We start from the raw sequence: 17,755 nt of genomic DNA on the forward strand, positions 1-17,755 counted from the left end.
ATTATTCAGGAGTGAATAAAAAGGAAAGTACGCAGGATCAGAGTCAGGAACCAGAATCTATGGAGGTATCTCATATCTTCTATCTACTTGTTCCAATAATACAAGTTCAAGAATAAAGCTTTACAGAATATAAAAAGTCTGGTGTTTGTGAAACTTTGCATGGGAAGGAAGAACAGGGGGCTATTAACATAAAGCTAAATGAACAACTTTTCCGTTCCCAAGGGAGTAGTGCGCTACACAAGTAAAAAAAAAAAAACATCCCATTATTTGTAGACGCTATAACTTTTGCGCAAACCCACCAATATACTCAATTGGGATTTTTTTTCCCAAAAATATGTAGCAGAATACATATTGGCCTAAATTTATGAAGACATTTTATTTTTTACTTTTTTTTATTATTATTGGATAGTTTTTATAGCAGAAAGTAAAAAAAATTTTTTTATATATATATATATATATATATATATATATATATATATATATATATATATATATATATATATATATATAATTTCAAAATTGTTGGTCTTTTTATGTTTATAGTGCAAAAAAATAAAAAAAACGCAGAGGTGATCAAATACCATCAAAAGAAAGCTGTATTTGTGGGACAAAAAGACATAAAAAGACACAAATTTTATTTGGGCACAGCGTTGCACAACCACACAATTGTCAGTTAAAGTAATGCAGTGCCATATCACAAAAAATGGCCTAGTAACGAAGGTTGGGTAAATCTTCTGGAGGTCAAGTGGTTAAAATAAAAATATGCTGCTAAAGGCACCCTCCACTGCTAGTACCACATGTCTGAAAAACCATCCAGTTAAAATTGTGTGGTTTCTCTTAACAACTGCATATATGTGCGCCTTAAGATAGAGTCTAAGAAACTCAACAGGTCATTGGTCAAAAAAGGCATATTCTTTAATGAGTGTCGCATTGAGGTAATATCCAGTAAGTGCCTGTACAGCAAGGAAGTATTAACTCCATACCGTTCTGTTATTGTGGTTACTGGTGAAGGTAAGTCATTTGAGAGCTTAACACTGTGCAGTGCTGTGAACATCACAAGTCCATAACACAACAGACTCAGCAATGCTCTGCAGGTCTTCACCCATACAATATGCAATCTATGTGCTTTATGTTCTAATGCTGATGCATGGAGGTTTCTTTGTCCAGTAGGAAGAGACGAACCACACAACATGAAAAAGTGGAAGACGTGTTGAACCAAAGGCCACCTAGATCTCTGCTTTGCTTGTTATTCTCTAACTACACCATGTACAGTGGTGTGAAAAAGTGTTTGCCCCCTTCCTCATTTCCTGTTCCTTTGCATGTTTGTCACACTTAAGTGTTTCGGAACATCAAACCAATTTAAACAATAGTCAAGGACAACACAAGTAAACACAAAATGCAATTTGTAAATTAAGGTGTTTATTATTAAAGGTGAAAAAAAATCCAAACCATCATGGCCCTGTGTGAAAAAGTGATTGCCCCCTAAACCTAATAACTGGTTGGGCCACCCTTAGCAGCAACAACTGCAACCAAGCGTTTGCGATAACGTGCAATGAGGCTTTTACAGCGTCCTGGAGGAATTTTGGCCCACTCATCTTTGCAGAATTGTCCTAATTCAGTTACATTAGAGGGTTTTCAAGCATGAACGGCCTTTTTAAGGTCATACCACAACATCTCAATAGGATTCAGGTCAGGACTTTGGCTAGGCCACTCCAAAGTCTTCATTTTGTTTTTCTTCAGCCATTCGGTGGTGGACTTGCTGGTGTGTTTAGGATCATTGTCCTGCTGCAGAACCCAAGTTCGTTTCAGCTTGAGTACACGAACAGATGGTCGGACATTCTCCTTCAGGATCTCTTGGTAGACAGCAGAATTCATAGTTCCTTTTATCACAGGAAGTCTTCCAGGTCCTGAAGCAGCAAAACAGCCCCAGACCATCACACTACCACCACCATATTTTACTGTTGGTATAATGTTCTTTTTATGAAATGCAGTGTTCCTTCTACGCCAGATATACTTAGACACACACCTTCCAAAGAGTTCCACTTTTGTCTCATCGGTCCACAGAATGTTGTCCCAAAAGTCTTGGGGATCATCAAGATGTGTTGTGGAGAAATTGAGACGAGCTTTGATGTTCTTTTTGCTCAGCAGTGGTTTTCTCCTTGGAACTCTGCCATGCAGGCCATTTTTGCCCAGTCTTTTCCTGATGGTGGAGGCATGAACGCTGACCTTAACTGAGGCAAGTGAGGCCTGCAGTTCCTTGGACGTTGTTGTGGGGTCTTTTGTGACCTCTTGGATGAGTCGTCGCTGCGCTCTTGGGGTAATTTTGGGCGGCCGGCCACTCCTGGGAAGGTTCACCACTGTTCCATGTCTTCGCCATTTGTGAATAATGGCTCTCACTGTGGTTCGCTGGATTCCCAAAGCTTTGGAAATGGCTTTATAACCCTTTCCAGACTGATAGATCTCAATTACTTTCTTTCTCAATTGTTCCTGAATTTATTTGGGTCTCGGCATGATGTGTAGCTTTTAAGGATCTTCTGGTGGACCTTACTGTGTCAAGCAGCTCCTATTTAAGTGATGCCTTGATTGTGAACAGGTGTGGCAATAATCAGGCCTGGGTGTGGCTAGAGAAATTGAACTCAGGTGTGGACAACCACAGTTATAGTATGTTTTAACAAGGGGGGCAATCACTTTTTCACACAGCGCCATGATGGTTTGGATTTTTGTTCACCTTTAATAATAAACACCTTCATTTACAAATTGCATTTTGTGTTTACTTGTGTTGTCCTTGACTATTGTTTAAATTGGTTTGATGTTCCGAAACACTTTAGTGTGACAAACATGCAAAGGAACAGGAAATGAGGAAGGGGGCAAACACTTTTTCACACCACTGTATAATGTACCCAGACTGTTCTTCCAACATGACATTTCCCATAGATTCAGGCTTTTTGCAGTATTTTTTCTGATGCCCTCAGGAAAAAATGTTTCATGCCATGAGGAGGCTATGTAAGACAAGGCATTAGATGAAAGTGGCTCTTTTTAGATGACGCTCCTCCAGTTCCCTGTATAGTGCTTCGTTCTCTCTCTGCAGCTTCCACATTCTCTCATTCTGTACCGTAATCTCCTGGAAAGACACAAAGATCTGGTTTATGATGCAGTCTTGTCTATATTCCCATTGCACACGTTCCTGGATTACAGGCTCATCAGTAGAGGGTGCTGTAGCGATTACCAGCTGGACACTGGATATATCACAAATCAGTACACATATTCATCACCAGCACACCATGGATCTTCACTTGCAGTCCAAAACTTTTATTGCAGCGGTTACATCACAAAAGAATCAGTGCAACATTTTGGAGCCGCACAGGACCCCTTCGTCAAGTATGTGATGAAGGGGTCCTGTGCAACTCCAAAACATTGCATTGATTCTTTTGTGATGTAATCTTTCTGCAATGAGCCTGGGTTCACACTGTAGCAATGCAGAAACCAGTGCAATTCCAGCGCCGGTTTCCGCATCCCTTCTCTCCCGCAGGCAGTTCCCACTGCCTTCTGTGAAATGGCGCAGGTGTCAATACAATGTTAATGACACCCCCAGCTCGGTTTACAGATCGCAGTGTGAACTGTGGATTCGGACTGGAATCACATGGGTGAGAACAACTATGCGATCTGATTCCAGTGCTTAAAAAATAAAAAAATAAATAAAAAAAGTGACACTAAAGGTAAATTATTATTTATTTATTTTTAAAGAACAAACATATCAAAACATTCTTACCACCACTGTCCAGCTCGTATTTCACAGAATGGCCCTGATCCTGCTTTTCTGGGGGCTCTCTCGGCTCCTTCCTGCATTGGACAACCCCCTAGGAGAAGCGCTCTCCCAGGGGGTTACCTTGCGGGCACGCTCCCAAGTCCAGCATTTGGCGTCCATAGATGCAGGACTCTGCCCCGCCCCCGGGCACAGCATCATTGGATTTGACTGACAGCAGCAAGAGCCAATGCCTGCGCTCCTATCAGTCTATCCAATCAACAGCCGAGAACCCCCTAGAAGAGAGATGGCGTGTCCCCATGGGACAAGTTTGAGGGCTCAGGTAAGCCTGGCTAAACACCCTGGGGCCACATGCAGCCCACGGGGCACCTCTGATGTAGTGCAAGAGTCTGCCTGATTGGATAGATGGTGTGTCCTCCTATTATATAATTTTGCTAAGACTAAAAAGAAGATTGTACAGTGTATGGCCACATTTATATACCTAAAATTACCTAGATATGCTTTTAGTGTCATTAATTGTTAACCGCATACCAAACACAGAAGCAAAAACACATTTTGCCACATGAAAAAACAGATGACAAATGCAATAAAAAAACGTGCCGCTCACACCACACCAAAATGGTCCCATGAGCTACTTTGCCATGGGTAGCGCAGCTCATTGAAAACAATGTGTGTCACTGGAAAAGCAAGCCAAAAAACATACTTTCACTACTTTAGGCAGGGGTGGGGCCTGAAAGTGAATTTGTGTTTACACAAGAACAATGAAGCTCCATTCACATCTGTGTGTTTCATTAAGGGAACCATGAATGCCAAGAAGCTTAGGGTAAAGGTGATGGACTGGCCATGCATGTCTCCAGACCTAAACCCTATTGAGCATCTGTGGGGCATCCTCAACCTTGGCAACCTTGTTGTAATATATATGTACCATATGTGGATATATATATGTCGATGTATTTTATATATGGTGTTATATGGACACATACAGTACAAGATTGACCAGGCCAGATTTCAGTTGACTGAGTGACTTGTCCAAGCCAACTCAATTACACATATCAAAGGGGACTCGTTGACCAAAAGGTAGTTAAATGTGGTATCTGTTAATCTAATTGCGCATATTGAAGGAAACTTGTTGATGTTAATATGAAAGAATGCAAATTAGTGCAGTTTATGACTACAGCTGTTCACGGCTGGGGGTCATCTTCTGTCTCTCTGAAAAACACATGGAGATCAAAGCTTTTAATGGAAAGGGCCAATCAAATTGCTCAGCCAATCAATGTTTTGGGGATATAAAATGGCGTTCAGTCTTGTCTGGGTGTGTGATTATGAAGGCACGGGTCTAGGAAAAATATTCATTGTCAGATTATACTCTGTTGGATTGTGTAATCTGTTGCAAGACTTTGTTCTGTGTTGGAAGTCAATAAAGTGCATCTCTCTGGAAGAATTGGGTTGCTGCGGAAGAGTACTTATAATAACTAATTAATTATCTAACCACTATATATATACTATATCACTACAAACCTGTGAACTCCATGCCCAAGAGGGTTAAGGCAGTGCTGGAAAATAACGGTGGCCACACAAAATATTGACACTTTGGGCCCAATTAGGACATTTTCACTTAGGGGTGTACTCACTTTTGTTACCAGCGGGTTAAGACAATAATGGCTGTGTGTTGAGTTATTTTGAGGGGACAACAAATTTACACTGTTATACAAGCTGTACACTCATTACTTTACATTGTAGCAAAGTGTCATTTCTTCAGTGTTGTCACATTAAAAGATATAATAAAATATTTACAAAAATGCGAGGGGTGTACTCACTATGAGTTTTCACAGTATTTCCACTTCCAGTGACTTCCATGACATCCTCACACATCATACTCACCCGTGTCAGCAGCTGGTTTTGATATCGTAGTGAGGCGATGGTATCCGAATGTTTATTGCTGTACGGGGACTGCCTTCGATGTCCCTTAATGGATAGAGAGAAGACACATCAAGAAATGGATAGGGGACATACACTATTGGCAAAACTCATATTTCACAAATTATAATAGATACATTGTTTGTATAAATGAATTTTCCAGACATCAGACCAGTACATGATGGCATAAAAAAAAAATACAGGCTTATTCACAACACTAAGATGCATGCGTTATTTGCTAAATTACCATTATGGACAGCAAATATACAGTGGTGTGAAAAAGTGTTTGCCCCCTTCCTCATTTCCTGTTCCTTTGCATGTTTGTCACACTTAAGTGTTTCGGAACATCAAACCAATTTAAACAATAGTCAAGGACAACACAAGTAAACACAAAATGCAATTTGTAAATGAAGGTGTTTATTATTAAAGGTGAAAAAAAATCCAAACCATCATGGCCCTGTGTGAAAAAGTGATTGCCCCCTAAACCTAATAACTGGTTGGGCCACCCTTAGCAGCAACAACTGCAACCAAGCGTTTGCGATAACGTGCAATGAGACTTTTACAGCGTCCTGGAGGAATTTTGGCCCACTTATCTTTGCAGAATTGGCCTAATTCAGTTACATTAGAGGGTTTTCGAGCATGAACGGCCTTTTTAAGGTCATACCACAACATCTCAATAGGATTCAGGTCAGGACTTTGGCTAGGCCACTCCAAAGTCTTCATTTTGTTTTTCTTCAGCCATTCGGTGGTGGACTTGCTGGTGTGTTTAGGATCATTGTCCTGCTGCAGAACCCAAGTTCGTTTCAGCTTGAGTACACGGACAGATGGTCGGACATTCTCCTTCAGGATCTCTTGGTAGACAGCAGAATTCATAGTTCCTTTTATCATGGCAAATCTTCCAGGTCCTGAAGCAGCAAAACAGCCCCAGACCATCACACTACCACCACCATATTTTACTGTTGGTATAATGTTCTTTTTATGAAATGCAGTGTTCCTTCTACGCCAGATATACTTGGACACACACCTTCCAAAGAGTTCCACTTTTGTCTCATCGGTCCACAGAATGTTGTCCCAAAAGTCTTGGGGATCATCAAGATGTGTTGTGGAGAAATTGAGACGAGCTTTGATGTTCTTTTTGCTCAGCAGTGGTTTTCTCCTTGGAACTCTGCCATGCAGGCCATTTTTGCCCAGTCTTTTCCTGATGGTGGAGGCATGAACGCTGACCTTAACTGAGGCAAGTGAGGCCTGCAGTTCCTTGGACGTTGTTGTGGGGTCTTTTGTGACCTCTTGGATGAGTCGTCGCTGCGCTCTTGGGGTAATTTTGAGCGGCCGGCCACTCCTGGGAAGGTTCACCACTGTTCCATGTCTTCGCCATTTGTGGATAATGGCTCTCACTGTGGTTCGCTGGATTCCCAAAGCTTTGGAAATGGCTTTATAACCCTTTCCAGACTGATAGATCTCAATTACTTTCTTTCTCAATTGTTCCTGAATTTCTTTGGGTCTCGGCATGATGTGTAGCTTTTAAGGATCTTCTGGTGGACCTTACTGTGTCAAGCAGCTCCTATTTAAGTGATGCCTTGATTGTGAACAGGTGTGGCAATAATCAGGCCTGGGTGTGGCTAGAGAAATTGAACTCAGGTGTGGACAACCACAGTTATAGTATGTTTTAACAAGGGGGGCAATCACTTTTTCACACAGGGCCATGATGGTTTGGATTTTTTTTCACCTTTAATAATAAACACCTTCATTTACAAATTGCATTTTGTGTTTACTTGTGTTGTCCTTGACTATTGTTTAAATTGGTTTGATGTTCCGAAACACTTAAGTGTGACAAACATGCAAAGGAACAGGAAATGAGGAAGGGGGCAAACACTTTTTCACACCACTGTACCTTGCCAATCCCTTATAGAAAATAAAACATTGATTATTATTTCTGTATGAAATGTCACTATATGCAACTTCCTAGAAAATAAATCACCTTACTGACTTACAAAGATCCACAGGCAGTTCAACTCACCAAGAAAACACAGACGTAAACCCCAATGTGGTTTAATCCAGTTTGGCACATAAAGGGGATGACGTTAATTTTATCTTGTAGTTGTAGGTAAAAAAAGACAAATCAGATTCCTTGCTTTGCATGGAAAATAATTAGGCTGCCTACCACCATCAAGTGGAAAACTAGGGGGGTACAAACTAGCCAGAAACAAGAGGGGGAGTGAAGTGGAACATACCAATACATAACACAACAGATAATAAAACAAGCTGCTTTGGCAACACTGTTATACATTTGTAAACTGACCCTAACATATGATAGCATAATTTTGAAATTGTGATATGTACAAGCAAAGCTCCACAGAACTGTAGCTCCAGAAGCATATACTCTATAATTTTTAGCAGAAGGGAAAGCACACACAAAAGAAGCAGAGATGGGACAGTCTAAGCCTTCAGATATTTTACCATTCCCTAGAGGTGTCAAAACACACAAACACACAAACACACAAAGAGCAGCTTTTCACAAACCTTTTCAACATAGATGAACCCCTGAAATAACTTTCCAGTCTCAGTGAACTCTGGTAATAATTACTATATCCAGTGCCGGGACAAAGTCACCCAGTGCCCAGGGCGAACATATCAAATTGCGCGCCCCCCCCCCCCCCCCCATTTACAGTGCAAGGGTTCAGTAGCAAGTGATGGAGAGTTCGGGAATGGGGAAAAAAAAAAAACGTATTAAGGATTGTGGAAATGGGGTTCAGAAGACTTCTATAAAACCCAAGATGTTATATATTGCAGCTTAACAATCATTAGATGTGGTGGCTGCATTCGTTTTATTTTAGGCTTTTCGCCTCTGTTTTTACCTGGTGATCTGGCCAGTGGCACACATCCTGTATTAGAGTACCCCCAATCTGGATAAAGAGCACAGAAGGCAAGGCTGATAGCAGCATAGTCAGTCTGGGAAGGGGGGTAGTGTTAGATGTACTGGCAGATTTAGCAACACTAACAAGTTGAAGCCAAACTCACTAGCCTATGGAAAACAGGATCACACATTCTCCACACTGGACTCCTCTACTTTCTGCTCTGCTGTCTAAAGTCAACATGGGAAGGAGAATGAGGAGGACACACTCTGACACACAGGGAGGCTATGACACACGGGGGGAGATCTGACACACACGGGGGGCGCTCCGACACACGCGGGGGGCGCTCCGACACACGCGGGGGGCGCTCCGACACACGCGGGGGGCGCTCCGACACACGCGGGGGGCGCTCCGACACACGCGGGGGGCGCTCCGACACACACGGGGGGCGCTCTGACACACACGGGGGATCTGATTCCCAACAACATCCATGGCATTTGTGGCTTGCTGAAATAAAGAGTCCCGGAGTAGAAGACAGAGAGACATAGGTGGAGGGACGGCATGACAGTGCTGGGAATAGCACAGTCACTGCTTTAAGGGATGGAGGTTAGAGCTTTAAGAGAGGGGGAGTGTCTAGGGGCTGGGCGGTGCGCAGGCAAAAAGTATAGTGCAGGAAGGAGGATGTGATGTCAGTCTCGAGCGGGGGAGGAAGAGATTCACATCACCCTCTCTGCTTTGCTCCGTTTTGCATTGCAATGGCGTCGGACAGCCTCGTGGCGCAACTGAGGGCGGCGATTGCCAGTCAAGGCACTGAGTGGCTCAGGGATCAGAAAGCGGCCATTGCAGCAGACCCGGGAGTGGCAGGTGACGTGGGGGGGGGGAGGGTGACTACCACGCGGGCACGACGATCCCGGCCACCGGAGAGGTATAGCCCTGATGCAGGCCCCGCAGGGCTACAGGGGGGTCAGCAGGCATCCACCAACCAGGTCACCCCCACTGCTGGAGCAGGGAGGGGCATGCGAAGCAGGTACCCAGGGAATCAAGGGAGGAGGGAGGAGAGGACAGCAAACAAGTGCAGCGGCTGTTGGGCCCAGTCCTGGGCAGCCCGGTGAGTGCAATTCTTCATTGTCTATTGCTTCATTATTGCATAATTTGTTGTGTCAGGGTAGTCACACAGGGTCAGCGGCACAGGGGGGGGGGGCGGTAGCGGTTGGGGGAAGCCATGCGGTGCACCCAGCTTCTAAGGAGGTGGGTTTGAGTTCAGTGGAAGGGCTAGGCGGGTTGCTTTTGGGGCTCAAGGAGCTGGTGCAATGTTTTGAGCCAAATGCGTTGGGAGGGCCGGCTTGGGCTTGAGCACCAAGTACAGCGACAAGTCCGGTGGTGGTGACCGAGAGGGTCGCAGGGGAGGTGCCTGCTGCGGTTGCCAGACCTGCAAAAGAGGTAAGTGAGCCTTCCGGGGTTCAGAAAGTTGTTGCGGCTTCAGAGGGCCAGGGGAAAGCAGGAGAGAAGAAAGCGGAGTCCATCAGGTTGGCGGATGCAGCGAAGAGCGAAGTATACGTTTGCGTCGAGGGCCTGTTAGGAGCACATTTGAAAGCCGAAGTCAAAGACAAAATATAGAAGGATGAGTACGTGGAAGTATTCACCTTGCTGCCATTGGAGACGTTCAACCTGGACAGGTTGAAGCCTGAAGAAAGTAAGAAAGACGAGGAGAAAAGAAGGTACCGGTTGATTCCTCGTACGTTTGCCAATTGGCTTCAGACGTTTGCCATTATGGCAAGCTTCATAGGGGAAAAAAGTCCCAAACATTTTTCGGCACTGTTTGTGTACCTGGAAGCCATCAGCGAGGTCCATCGGACGTACGGGGGGGGTCGCATGGCTTAGATACGATGAGCAATTTCGTCAACGTATGGCGGTGCGTCCCTCGCTGCGTTGGGACCACAAGGATATTAGCCTGTGGATGAAGCTGATGACAGCGACGCGGGCTCCCAACCAGTTTTTTCAGGCAGGGGTCGGGGCTTCCACAGCCTCGGGACAACCGGCCGAAAAACGATGGGGTTTTTGCTGGCAGTTTTGGGGCGAGCTGTCGTTTTAAACACATGTGTTCTGGCTGCGGTGGAAATCACTCGTTGTCTAATGCCTCGTACACACGATCAAACAATCTGGTGGAAAAGTCCTACCGTGTGTGGGCTCCGGCTGACTTTTTTTTACCCAAAAGTCCGGTGGACTGAGAAAGTATTTTTGCACTCCAATCTGTCCGCCGGACTCGCATTTCGGCGGACAATCCGGCTGTGTGTGTGCCAGTCCGCCGCACTTTTGAAATGAACGGACTTTTCCCGCCCGGAGAAAAGTCCACTCATTTTGAGCGCGCCTCCAGGTAGCCGGGACCAGCAAAGGAGGCGTCGCTGGCCCCGTCACCTGGTATGGACAGGGGTGAAAGAAGACCGAGCCACCGTTTGTAAAAGAGCTAGAAGAAGGTGCAGTGGCCCGGCAAGAAGAACCGAAGAGGGGGACAAGACCCCCGAAGTCGGAAGAAGAGGGCGGCGGCGAAGAAGAAAGCCGGGCTCCTCCGCTAGTAAAAGAGCTAGCAAAAGAGCAGAAGATAGAGGAGGAGTCCGACGAGAAGACCCCCGAAGACGGAAGAAGACCCCCGGAGCTGTGCAATAAACTATTTTAACCCTTGTGTGTTGTGTTTTTTTTTTTTACTTTTTTTCACAGGTGAATGGGTAGGGGTACATTGTACCCCATACTCATTCACATAGGGTGGGGGGCCGGTATCCGGGGGCCTCCTTATTAAAGGGGGCTCCCGGATTTTGATAAGCCCCCCACTCGCAGACCCCGACAACCAACGGCCAGGGTTGTTGGGAAGAGGCCCTTGTCCTCATCAACATGGGGACAAGGTGCTTTGGGGTGGGGGGGGCGCGCCGCCTGGTACGGCACAGGAGGGGGGGCGCTCGCTCGTCCCCATCCCTTTCCTGGCCGGCCGGGTAGTGTGCTCGGATAAGGGTCTGATATGGACCTGGAGGGGGACCCCATGCCAATTTTTTGGCGTAGGGGTTCGCCTTTAAGGCCATACCAGGTGACGGGGGCCAGCGACGCATCCTTCGCTGGCCCCAGCTACCTGGAGATGCGCTCAAAATGAGCGGACTTTCCTCCGCGTGTGTGGGCGAGTCCGTTCATTTCAAAAGTACGGCAGATAGTCTGGCGGACTTAGTACACCGCATTAGTCCGCTGAAAAAGTGCCGTGTGTGGACAAGTAGCTTGTTCGGAAAGTCAGGCGGAGAGTTCGCCAGACTAAGTCCACCGGATAGTCTGCTACGTGTGTATGCGGCATAAGTGTTTTAAGAGGGGGAAGGGACGTCCCGGGGAGTCTACAAGTAAAAGGGATGACCCCAGTGCAGGTGGAAAGGATGCTTCCTTTCCTCAGTAGGTACGCCGACCGGGCAGCGGCGAAGTTGCTGGAAGGGGGTTTCACCGCCATTTCAAGATCCCTTGCTCTTTAGCAGCTGTTCCCCCGGTGGCTAAGAATTTAAGGTCGGCCCTGCTGCACCCCGCCGTGGTCTCCGACAAATTGGGCAAGGAGGTTGCTTTAGGGTGCATGGCAGGTCTTTTTCATGGTGGTTTCGCCACTGGGGGTTGTGCTCAAAAAAGCTGAATAAATTCAGGTCGATCCATCACCTTTCATTCCTGAAAGGTGGGTCGGTCAATAATTCTATTTCCCCTTTGACGCACTGGTCGCCTGGGTACGGTGGTATGGGCGAGGGGCATTGATGGCCAAGGCGGACATCGAGTCAGCTTTCCACCTGTTACCGGTTCACCCAGAGAGCTTTCGTATGCTGGGCTGCATGTAGGAAGGTGGCTACTATTTGGATAGGTGGCTTCCGATGGGTTGTTCCATCTCGTGTGCTCTTTTTGAAAAGTTTAGCTCCTTTCTGGGGTGGGCGGTTTGGGACGTTTCGGGCATCAATTCTATCATTCAGTATTTGCATGATTTCTTGTGTGTTGGCCCGGCAGGTGCCAATACCTGCCCAGTCCTGTTGGGAACGTTGCAGCACCTGGCAGAGCGATTCGGGGTCTCGCTGGCTTCAGAAAAGATGGAGGGCCCTACGACGCTCATCACATTCTTAGGCATAGAAATAGATTCAGTGAGGATGGAATGCCGATTGCCGAGGGACAAGTTGGAGAAGCTTCAGGAGGAGGTTCGGGGGACCAGGGGAAAACGCAAGCTGACGCTGCGTCAACTTCAATCGTTGCTAGGGAAACGGAACTTTGCCTGCCATATTATGCCGATGGGGAGGGTCTTCTGCCGCTGGTTGTCCTTGGCAACGGCGGGAGTGCGGTTGCCGACACACTTTGTGAGTCTCAATAGCGAGCACAGGGAGGACTTGGGGGTATGGCAAGACTTCCTTGAGTCTTTCAATGGGCGCGCCCTGTGGATGTCGGGCCCGGTCAGCAATGGCGACCTGTAGCTCTTCACGGATGCGGCATGGTCCACGGGGTTCGGGGCCTTCTTCAAGGGACAATGGTGTGCGGCTCGATGGCCACGGGAGTGGGATGAGGCCGGGGTACTAAAGAATCTTGTACTGCTGGAGCTATTTCCCATTGTGGTGGCCATGGAGATTTTGGGGGAATCATTCCGCAACCTGAAGGTGCAATTCAACTGCGACAACATGGGGGTGGTACAGGTGGTAAACAGCCTCTCGGCGGCATCAGTGCCGGTGGTCAGGCTGTTAAGACATTTGGTACTACGTTGTTTGCAGGTGAATGCGTTCATTTATGCTGTGCATTTGCCAGGGGTTGAGAACAATTTGGCTGGCGCTTGCCTCATTTCCAGTGGGACAGATTCCGGCACTTGGCACCAGAGGCGGAGCAGCACGGGGTCACCTGTCCCAACTGGATATGGGGCATAGCATTGGGACAGTGGCAAAGTGGATCAGGCAATCCATGAGTACAGGCACGTGGAACGCCTACTCCAAGGTATGGAGCGATTGGTTTGAATGCCTGACTAGGATCGGTGTGTCCAGTGTTGATCCTAGCGTGCCATATGCAGTATTTTATTTTATCGGCGCGGGGTTGGAGACGGCTGTCTCACCTGCGGCTATTGATAGGAAGCTAGCATGATTGGCGTTTCTATTTAAGTGGCAAGGGCATAGGGACTACACAAAGGATTTCTGGGTGAAACAAGCAGTGAAGGGGTACAGGAAGGCGCATAAGAAGAGCGACGGCAGGCGGCCCATCTCCTTCGAGATACTTCAGGTTCCGTGTACGGCGGTGGACAAGGTCTGCAGCTCGGTTTATGAGCAAGCTTTGTTCATAACGGTGTTTGTGTTGGACTTTTTTGGGGCGTTAAGAGTGGGTGAATTGGTAAGTCCGTCAAAAAGGGTACAAGGGGGTCTGATGGCAGGCGATGTTGTAGTGGGTCAGGAACACCTCAGCATATGGATCAGAAGATCTAAGACCGACCAGAGCGGGAAGGGGTGTCAAGTCACGATTGGTAGGATCGCGGAGTCCAGTATTTACCCGGTGAGAGTGGTAAGGAGTTTCTGGGAGATGCGACCACAGGGTTCGTTGCTCATTCACGAGGATGGGTCTTTCCTGTCACGGTTCCAATTTGTGGCAGCATTCCGGAAGTGCCTCACTTTGGCTGGGTTTGATCCGATGATTTTTTCCTCACATTCGTTTCGTATAGGGGTCGGCGACGGAGGCATCCAGAGTAGGTTTAAGTCAGGAGATGGTTAAGCGCATTGGCAGGTGGGATTCTGACAGGTTTAGATTGTATGTTCGCCCACAGCTGTTGGTATAGCGGGGGGGGGGGGGGTTCACAAGTAGTGGGGGTGGTTAAATTCATGGTATTTTTGCATTTCACAAGTTATTTGTTGGTTGTCGTTTTTGTTGTTCACAGGTCAAGAGGTTGGCCTGGTGTGGATACTTGGCCACTCATATGTCTACTGGGGGGGGGGCCCAAGAGAGCTGACGTTCGGCCGAACGGCAGACAGCTGCGTATACCCCGACTGGAGGTGCTGGTTCTGTGGATTGGGGTTCCAGGCATGAGATGGAGCAGGGTTCTGGATGAGGTTCACAGGTTTGCCCGGTTAGACGGGCCCCCTGATGTATTGCTCTTAAACGTAGGGGGTAATGATATGGGAGCTAGGTCCACGAGGGAGCTTATTCGGGACATCACATGTGATTTTTTTTAGGCTAAAAGCTGCTTATCCAAGCATGGTAATGGTGTGGTCAAATATGGTGGGGAGGACGTCTTGGCGGTGGGCGTGGTTGGATAAAAAAGTGGACAAGGCCAGAATAAAGGTATATAAGGAGGTCAGTGGGTTCTTTGTCAGGAATGGTGGCGTTTTCATCCGCCACCGGGAACTGGAAGTGGACACATGGAGGTATTTGAGGAGTGATGGGGTGCACCTTACGGACGTGGGGACTGACTTTTGGTCGGTGGGTTTGCAGGAGGGAATTCAGAGAGGCCTCAAGGTGTGGAGGCACTCGCAAGAGTAAGGGGTTGCCCTTTGTGTGCGGTGGCAGTCTGTTGGGTCGCTGGAAGAGGAGAAGGAGAGGTACATGTGTGGAACATGTAGTACCCATCCATGAGATGGGGGTGGTTATTGTACTTCCGGGTTAAGAGGGTTAACACGGAAGGGTTAAAAAAGGGTAGGTCACTGTGACACGTGGTTGCACCTTGTGCATGACCCATTTAAAGGAGTTTGAAGTGACCGCGAAAAGTTTAAAAGTTATTTATTAAATTTTATATGTTGTATTAGTAAAAGGCCGGCTGGCCATTTTCTCCACACCTTGTCAAGTCATCTGTTAATAAGGGGTAGGGTTGGGTAGTGATTTAAGGTTGTCAGTTACTGGGCTTAGGCCCTTTATATATGTCATGTTTCCCCAGCCCTTATTCCCACCCAGTCTGCACATGTACAGAGCTCTATGCCAACACCTCAGCTCTTTGCTGGGAATGTAGGGCTGACAGAGCAGGGGAGGGCTCAATACACTGACATCAGACTTGGCTAATAGGGACAGGTATTTTTTTCATTGCACACAGCTTATTTCAGGCAAATAATATAGTAAAGTACATAGTGAGACATATCCTGTGTTCAGGATGGGAGACAGCAGGGGGGAGATAGTTAAGCACTGGATCCCCTTCCCCCATACACAAGTACTGGATGGATCAGCAGAGAACATTAACAATTGAAAAGTCCCAGAATATTCCCAACATATATAAGAATTGTTCTTCTCTTTTTGTAAACCTGCTCTGCATAGTACAGGGCGGGTTTACAGCACAGCCAGGTACAGTTTGGAAGGCAGAGTAGTGGAGACTAACATGGAAGAAAACTGCCATCCGTCCTGTGAGATATTCATGTTGGGAGAGCTGTGTGATGTATGCAGGGGGCGTGGAGCAATGATCGGGACTGCACTGTTGTCTTCTTGCTCCGCCCACCTGTAGAGGAGCTCTCAGTGTCACAGTCCGATCCAGCCAGACTGAGGAGAAATCAAGCACCGGAGAGAGTGAATTCTTCTCCCTCTGTGCCAGGATGTGGTTGCTGCTGTAGAGAGGAGGCAAGCAATATGTATGGGCGCATCCTCAGTGCACTTTTTGGGCAGGCTGTAGCATTGAGTGGAGCCATAACCTAAATATTCTCTGTCCAGATTCCTCTGCATGCTGCTTGTCAGCAACCCAGCGCTTCCTCCCACACCCCGCCCAGGGCAGCCATCCCTCCGCCCACCCCTTGTACCAGCCCTGACTATATCTATAACTCATGATACATTAGTGTGATGGTCAGTGGGAAGAATGCTCCTTACACATGTGGTCATTGGGAAGAATTACCCCTTACAGATTGCTAAAAGTATCAATGGTGTCAGTGGAAACTTACTGTATCTGAGAGACAGAAATTGCTCACTGCTCAAGAAACCCCTAACAACCTCTGGAGGATCCCTAGGGCTCCATGGAACCCTGGTTACGAAACTAGAGCTAAATCAAGTAAATTTGGAATATGATGGTGACTGGGTGTCTGACAGGGTCTTTTTAAAAGGAGAAATTCACTTTAGCTTAAGTTGTCCTTAAATAAAAGTGCAGGTTCTTAGTGCAGGCAGCCTGGACTTATACTTCCCTTCAGTCCCAATGCAGTGATTTTACCACCCACATGGACCTGAAAGGTCTCATTCCTATGGGGACAGCCATTCTCTGAGCAATCACTGGAGGCCACCATGAGTAAGGCTACCCATAAGAATGAATGGGGCAACAACACGCATATGCAGAATAAAAGAGCTGGCCAGTTATATATCAGTGGTATAATTGCTGAATCGGGGCTGTAGGTAAGTATAAGCCCAAGCTACTTGTACTAAGGGGATGTATAGGGCTAAGTCCTAAGAACCTTTTTTCTGTGTATACTTTGTAATTATATTTTTATTTTGCAGGCAGTCATATTTTGCTCAGTACACATGCAGGTCGTGATGGTCCTGGTATAGCTGCAAGACTATCAGACAGGGTCTGCCTGAAAATAATAGACTTTTAGATGTCTCTAATGACATAAAACCGCAACAATATTATTGATGGTTTTATGGAATTATGAGAACTTAGTATTTGTTCATGACTAGAACGTGCTTTTCTACTCATTTACCTTTCTACTGCTGACACATGGTCTGTTGAATCATGCACTCAATGTGTAAATTTTAAGGATATGTCCATTTAAACCAATAGCACTAAATTACAGGCACAAGCACAAATTTGTTATACACAGTGATTAGTATATTTCACAAACAACTTATTATTGCTAAATAACTATTATTTTATATAACACCCTGTTTTATATTGAGACCTGATTTGAGTTCATACATCAGTTGGCTCAAACTTTTATAGCTGTCCAAATTTCTGCCTACTCCAAAGAAGTACAGGGAATACTGAAAAAATTTGAATACCGTGCAAAAATTCATTTATTTCACAAACGCAACTTAAAAGGTGAAACTAAGATATGAGATAGACTCATTACATGCAAATCAAGATAGTTCAAGCTGTGATTTGTCATTACATAGTTACATAGTTAGTTTGAATAAAGACACCAGTCCATCCAGTTCAACCTAAGTGAGTGTCTATAATTGTCCCTATCCCTGTACACTGCACACTCGCATCGGTCCCTACCTTCAAGGAGCCCACAATCCAAGGTCCTCATTCATATACTAGGGCCAATTTTGGACAGAAGCCAATTAACCTACCTGCATTTCT

The 17,755-nt window shown here is 46.4% G+C and overlaps 1 protein-coding gene across 3 annotated transcripts in view; it reads right to left on the reverse strand.

The window, feature by feature from the left end:
- Positions 1-2,894: 2,894 nt before the first annotated feature.
- LOC143936148 (suppressor APC domain-containing protein 2-like) overlaps positions 2,895-17,755 on the reverse strand; it is a 44,272-nt gene continuing 29,411 nt past the window's right edge. For 2 of the 3 annotated variants that reach the window (XM_077460642.1, XM_077460562.1), the window contains 2 exons: positions 5,645-5,728; positions 2,895-3,121 (listed from right to left, as the gene is read on the reverse strand). In XM_077460642.1, the coding sequence (XP_077316768.1) occupies positions 3,017-3,121; positions 5,645-5,728 (189 nt within the window). In that variant the 3' untranslated portion in view covers positions 2,895-3,016. Of the gene's footprint in view, positions 3,122-5,580; positions 5,729-17,755 lie in introns of all 3 variants that reach the window. The other variant, XM_077460718.1, reaches the window with a different exon arrangement.

This window comes from Lithobates pipiens, unplaced genomic scaffold, assembly GCF_037356315.1.
Source record: "Lithobates pipiens isolate NorthernLeopardFrog02 unplaced genomic scaffold, aLitPip1_a1.2 Scaffold_1, whole genome shotgun sequence".
NCBI classification, from domain to species: Eukaryota; Metazoa; Chordata; class Amphibia; order Anura; family Ranidae; genus Lithobates; species Lithobates pipiens.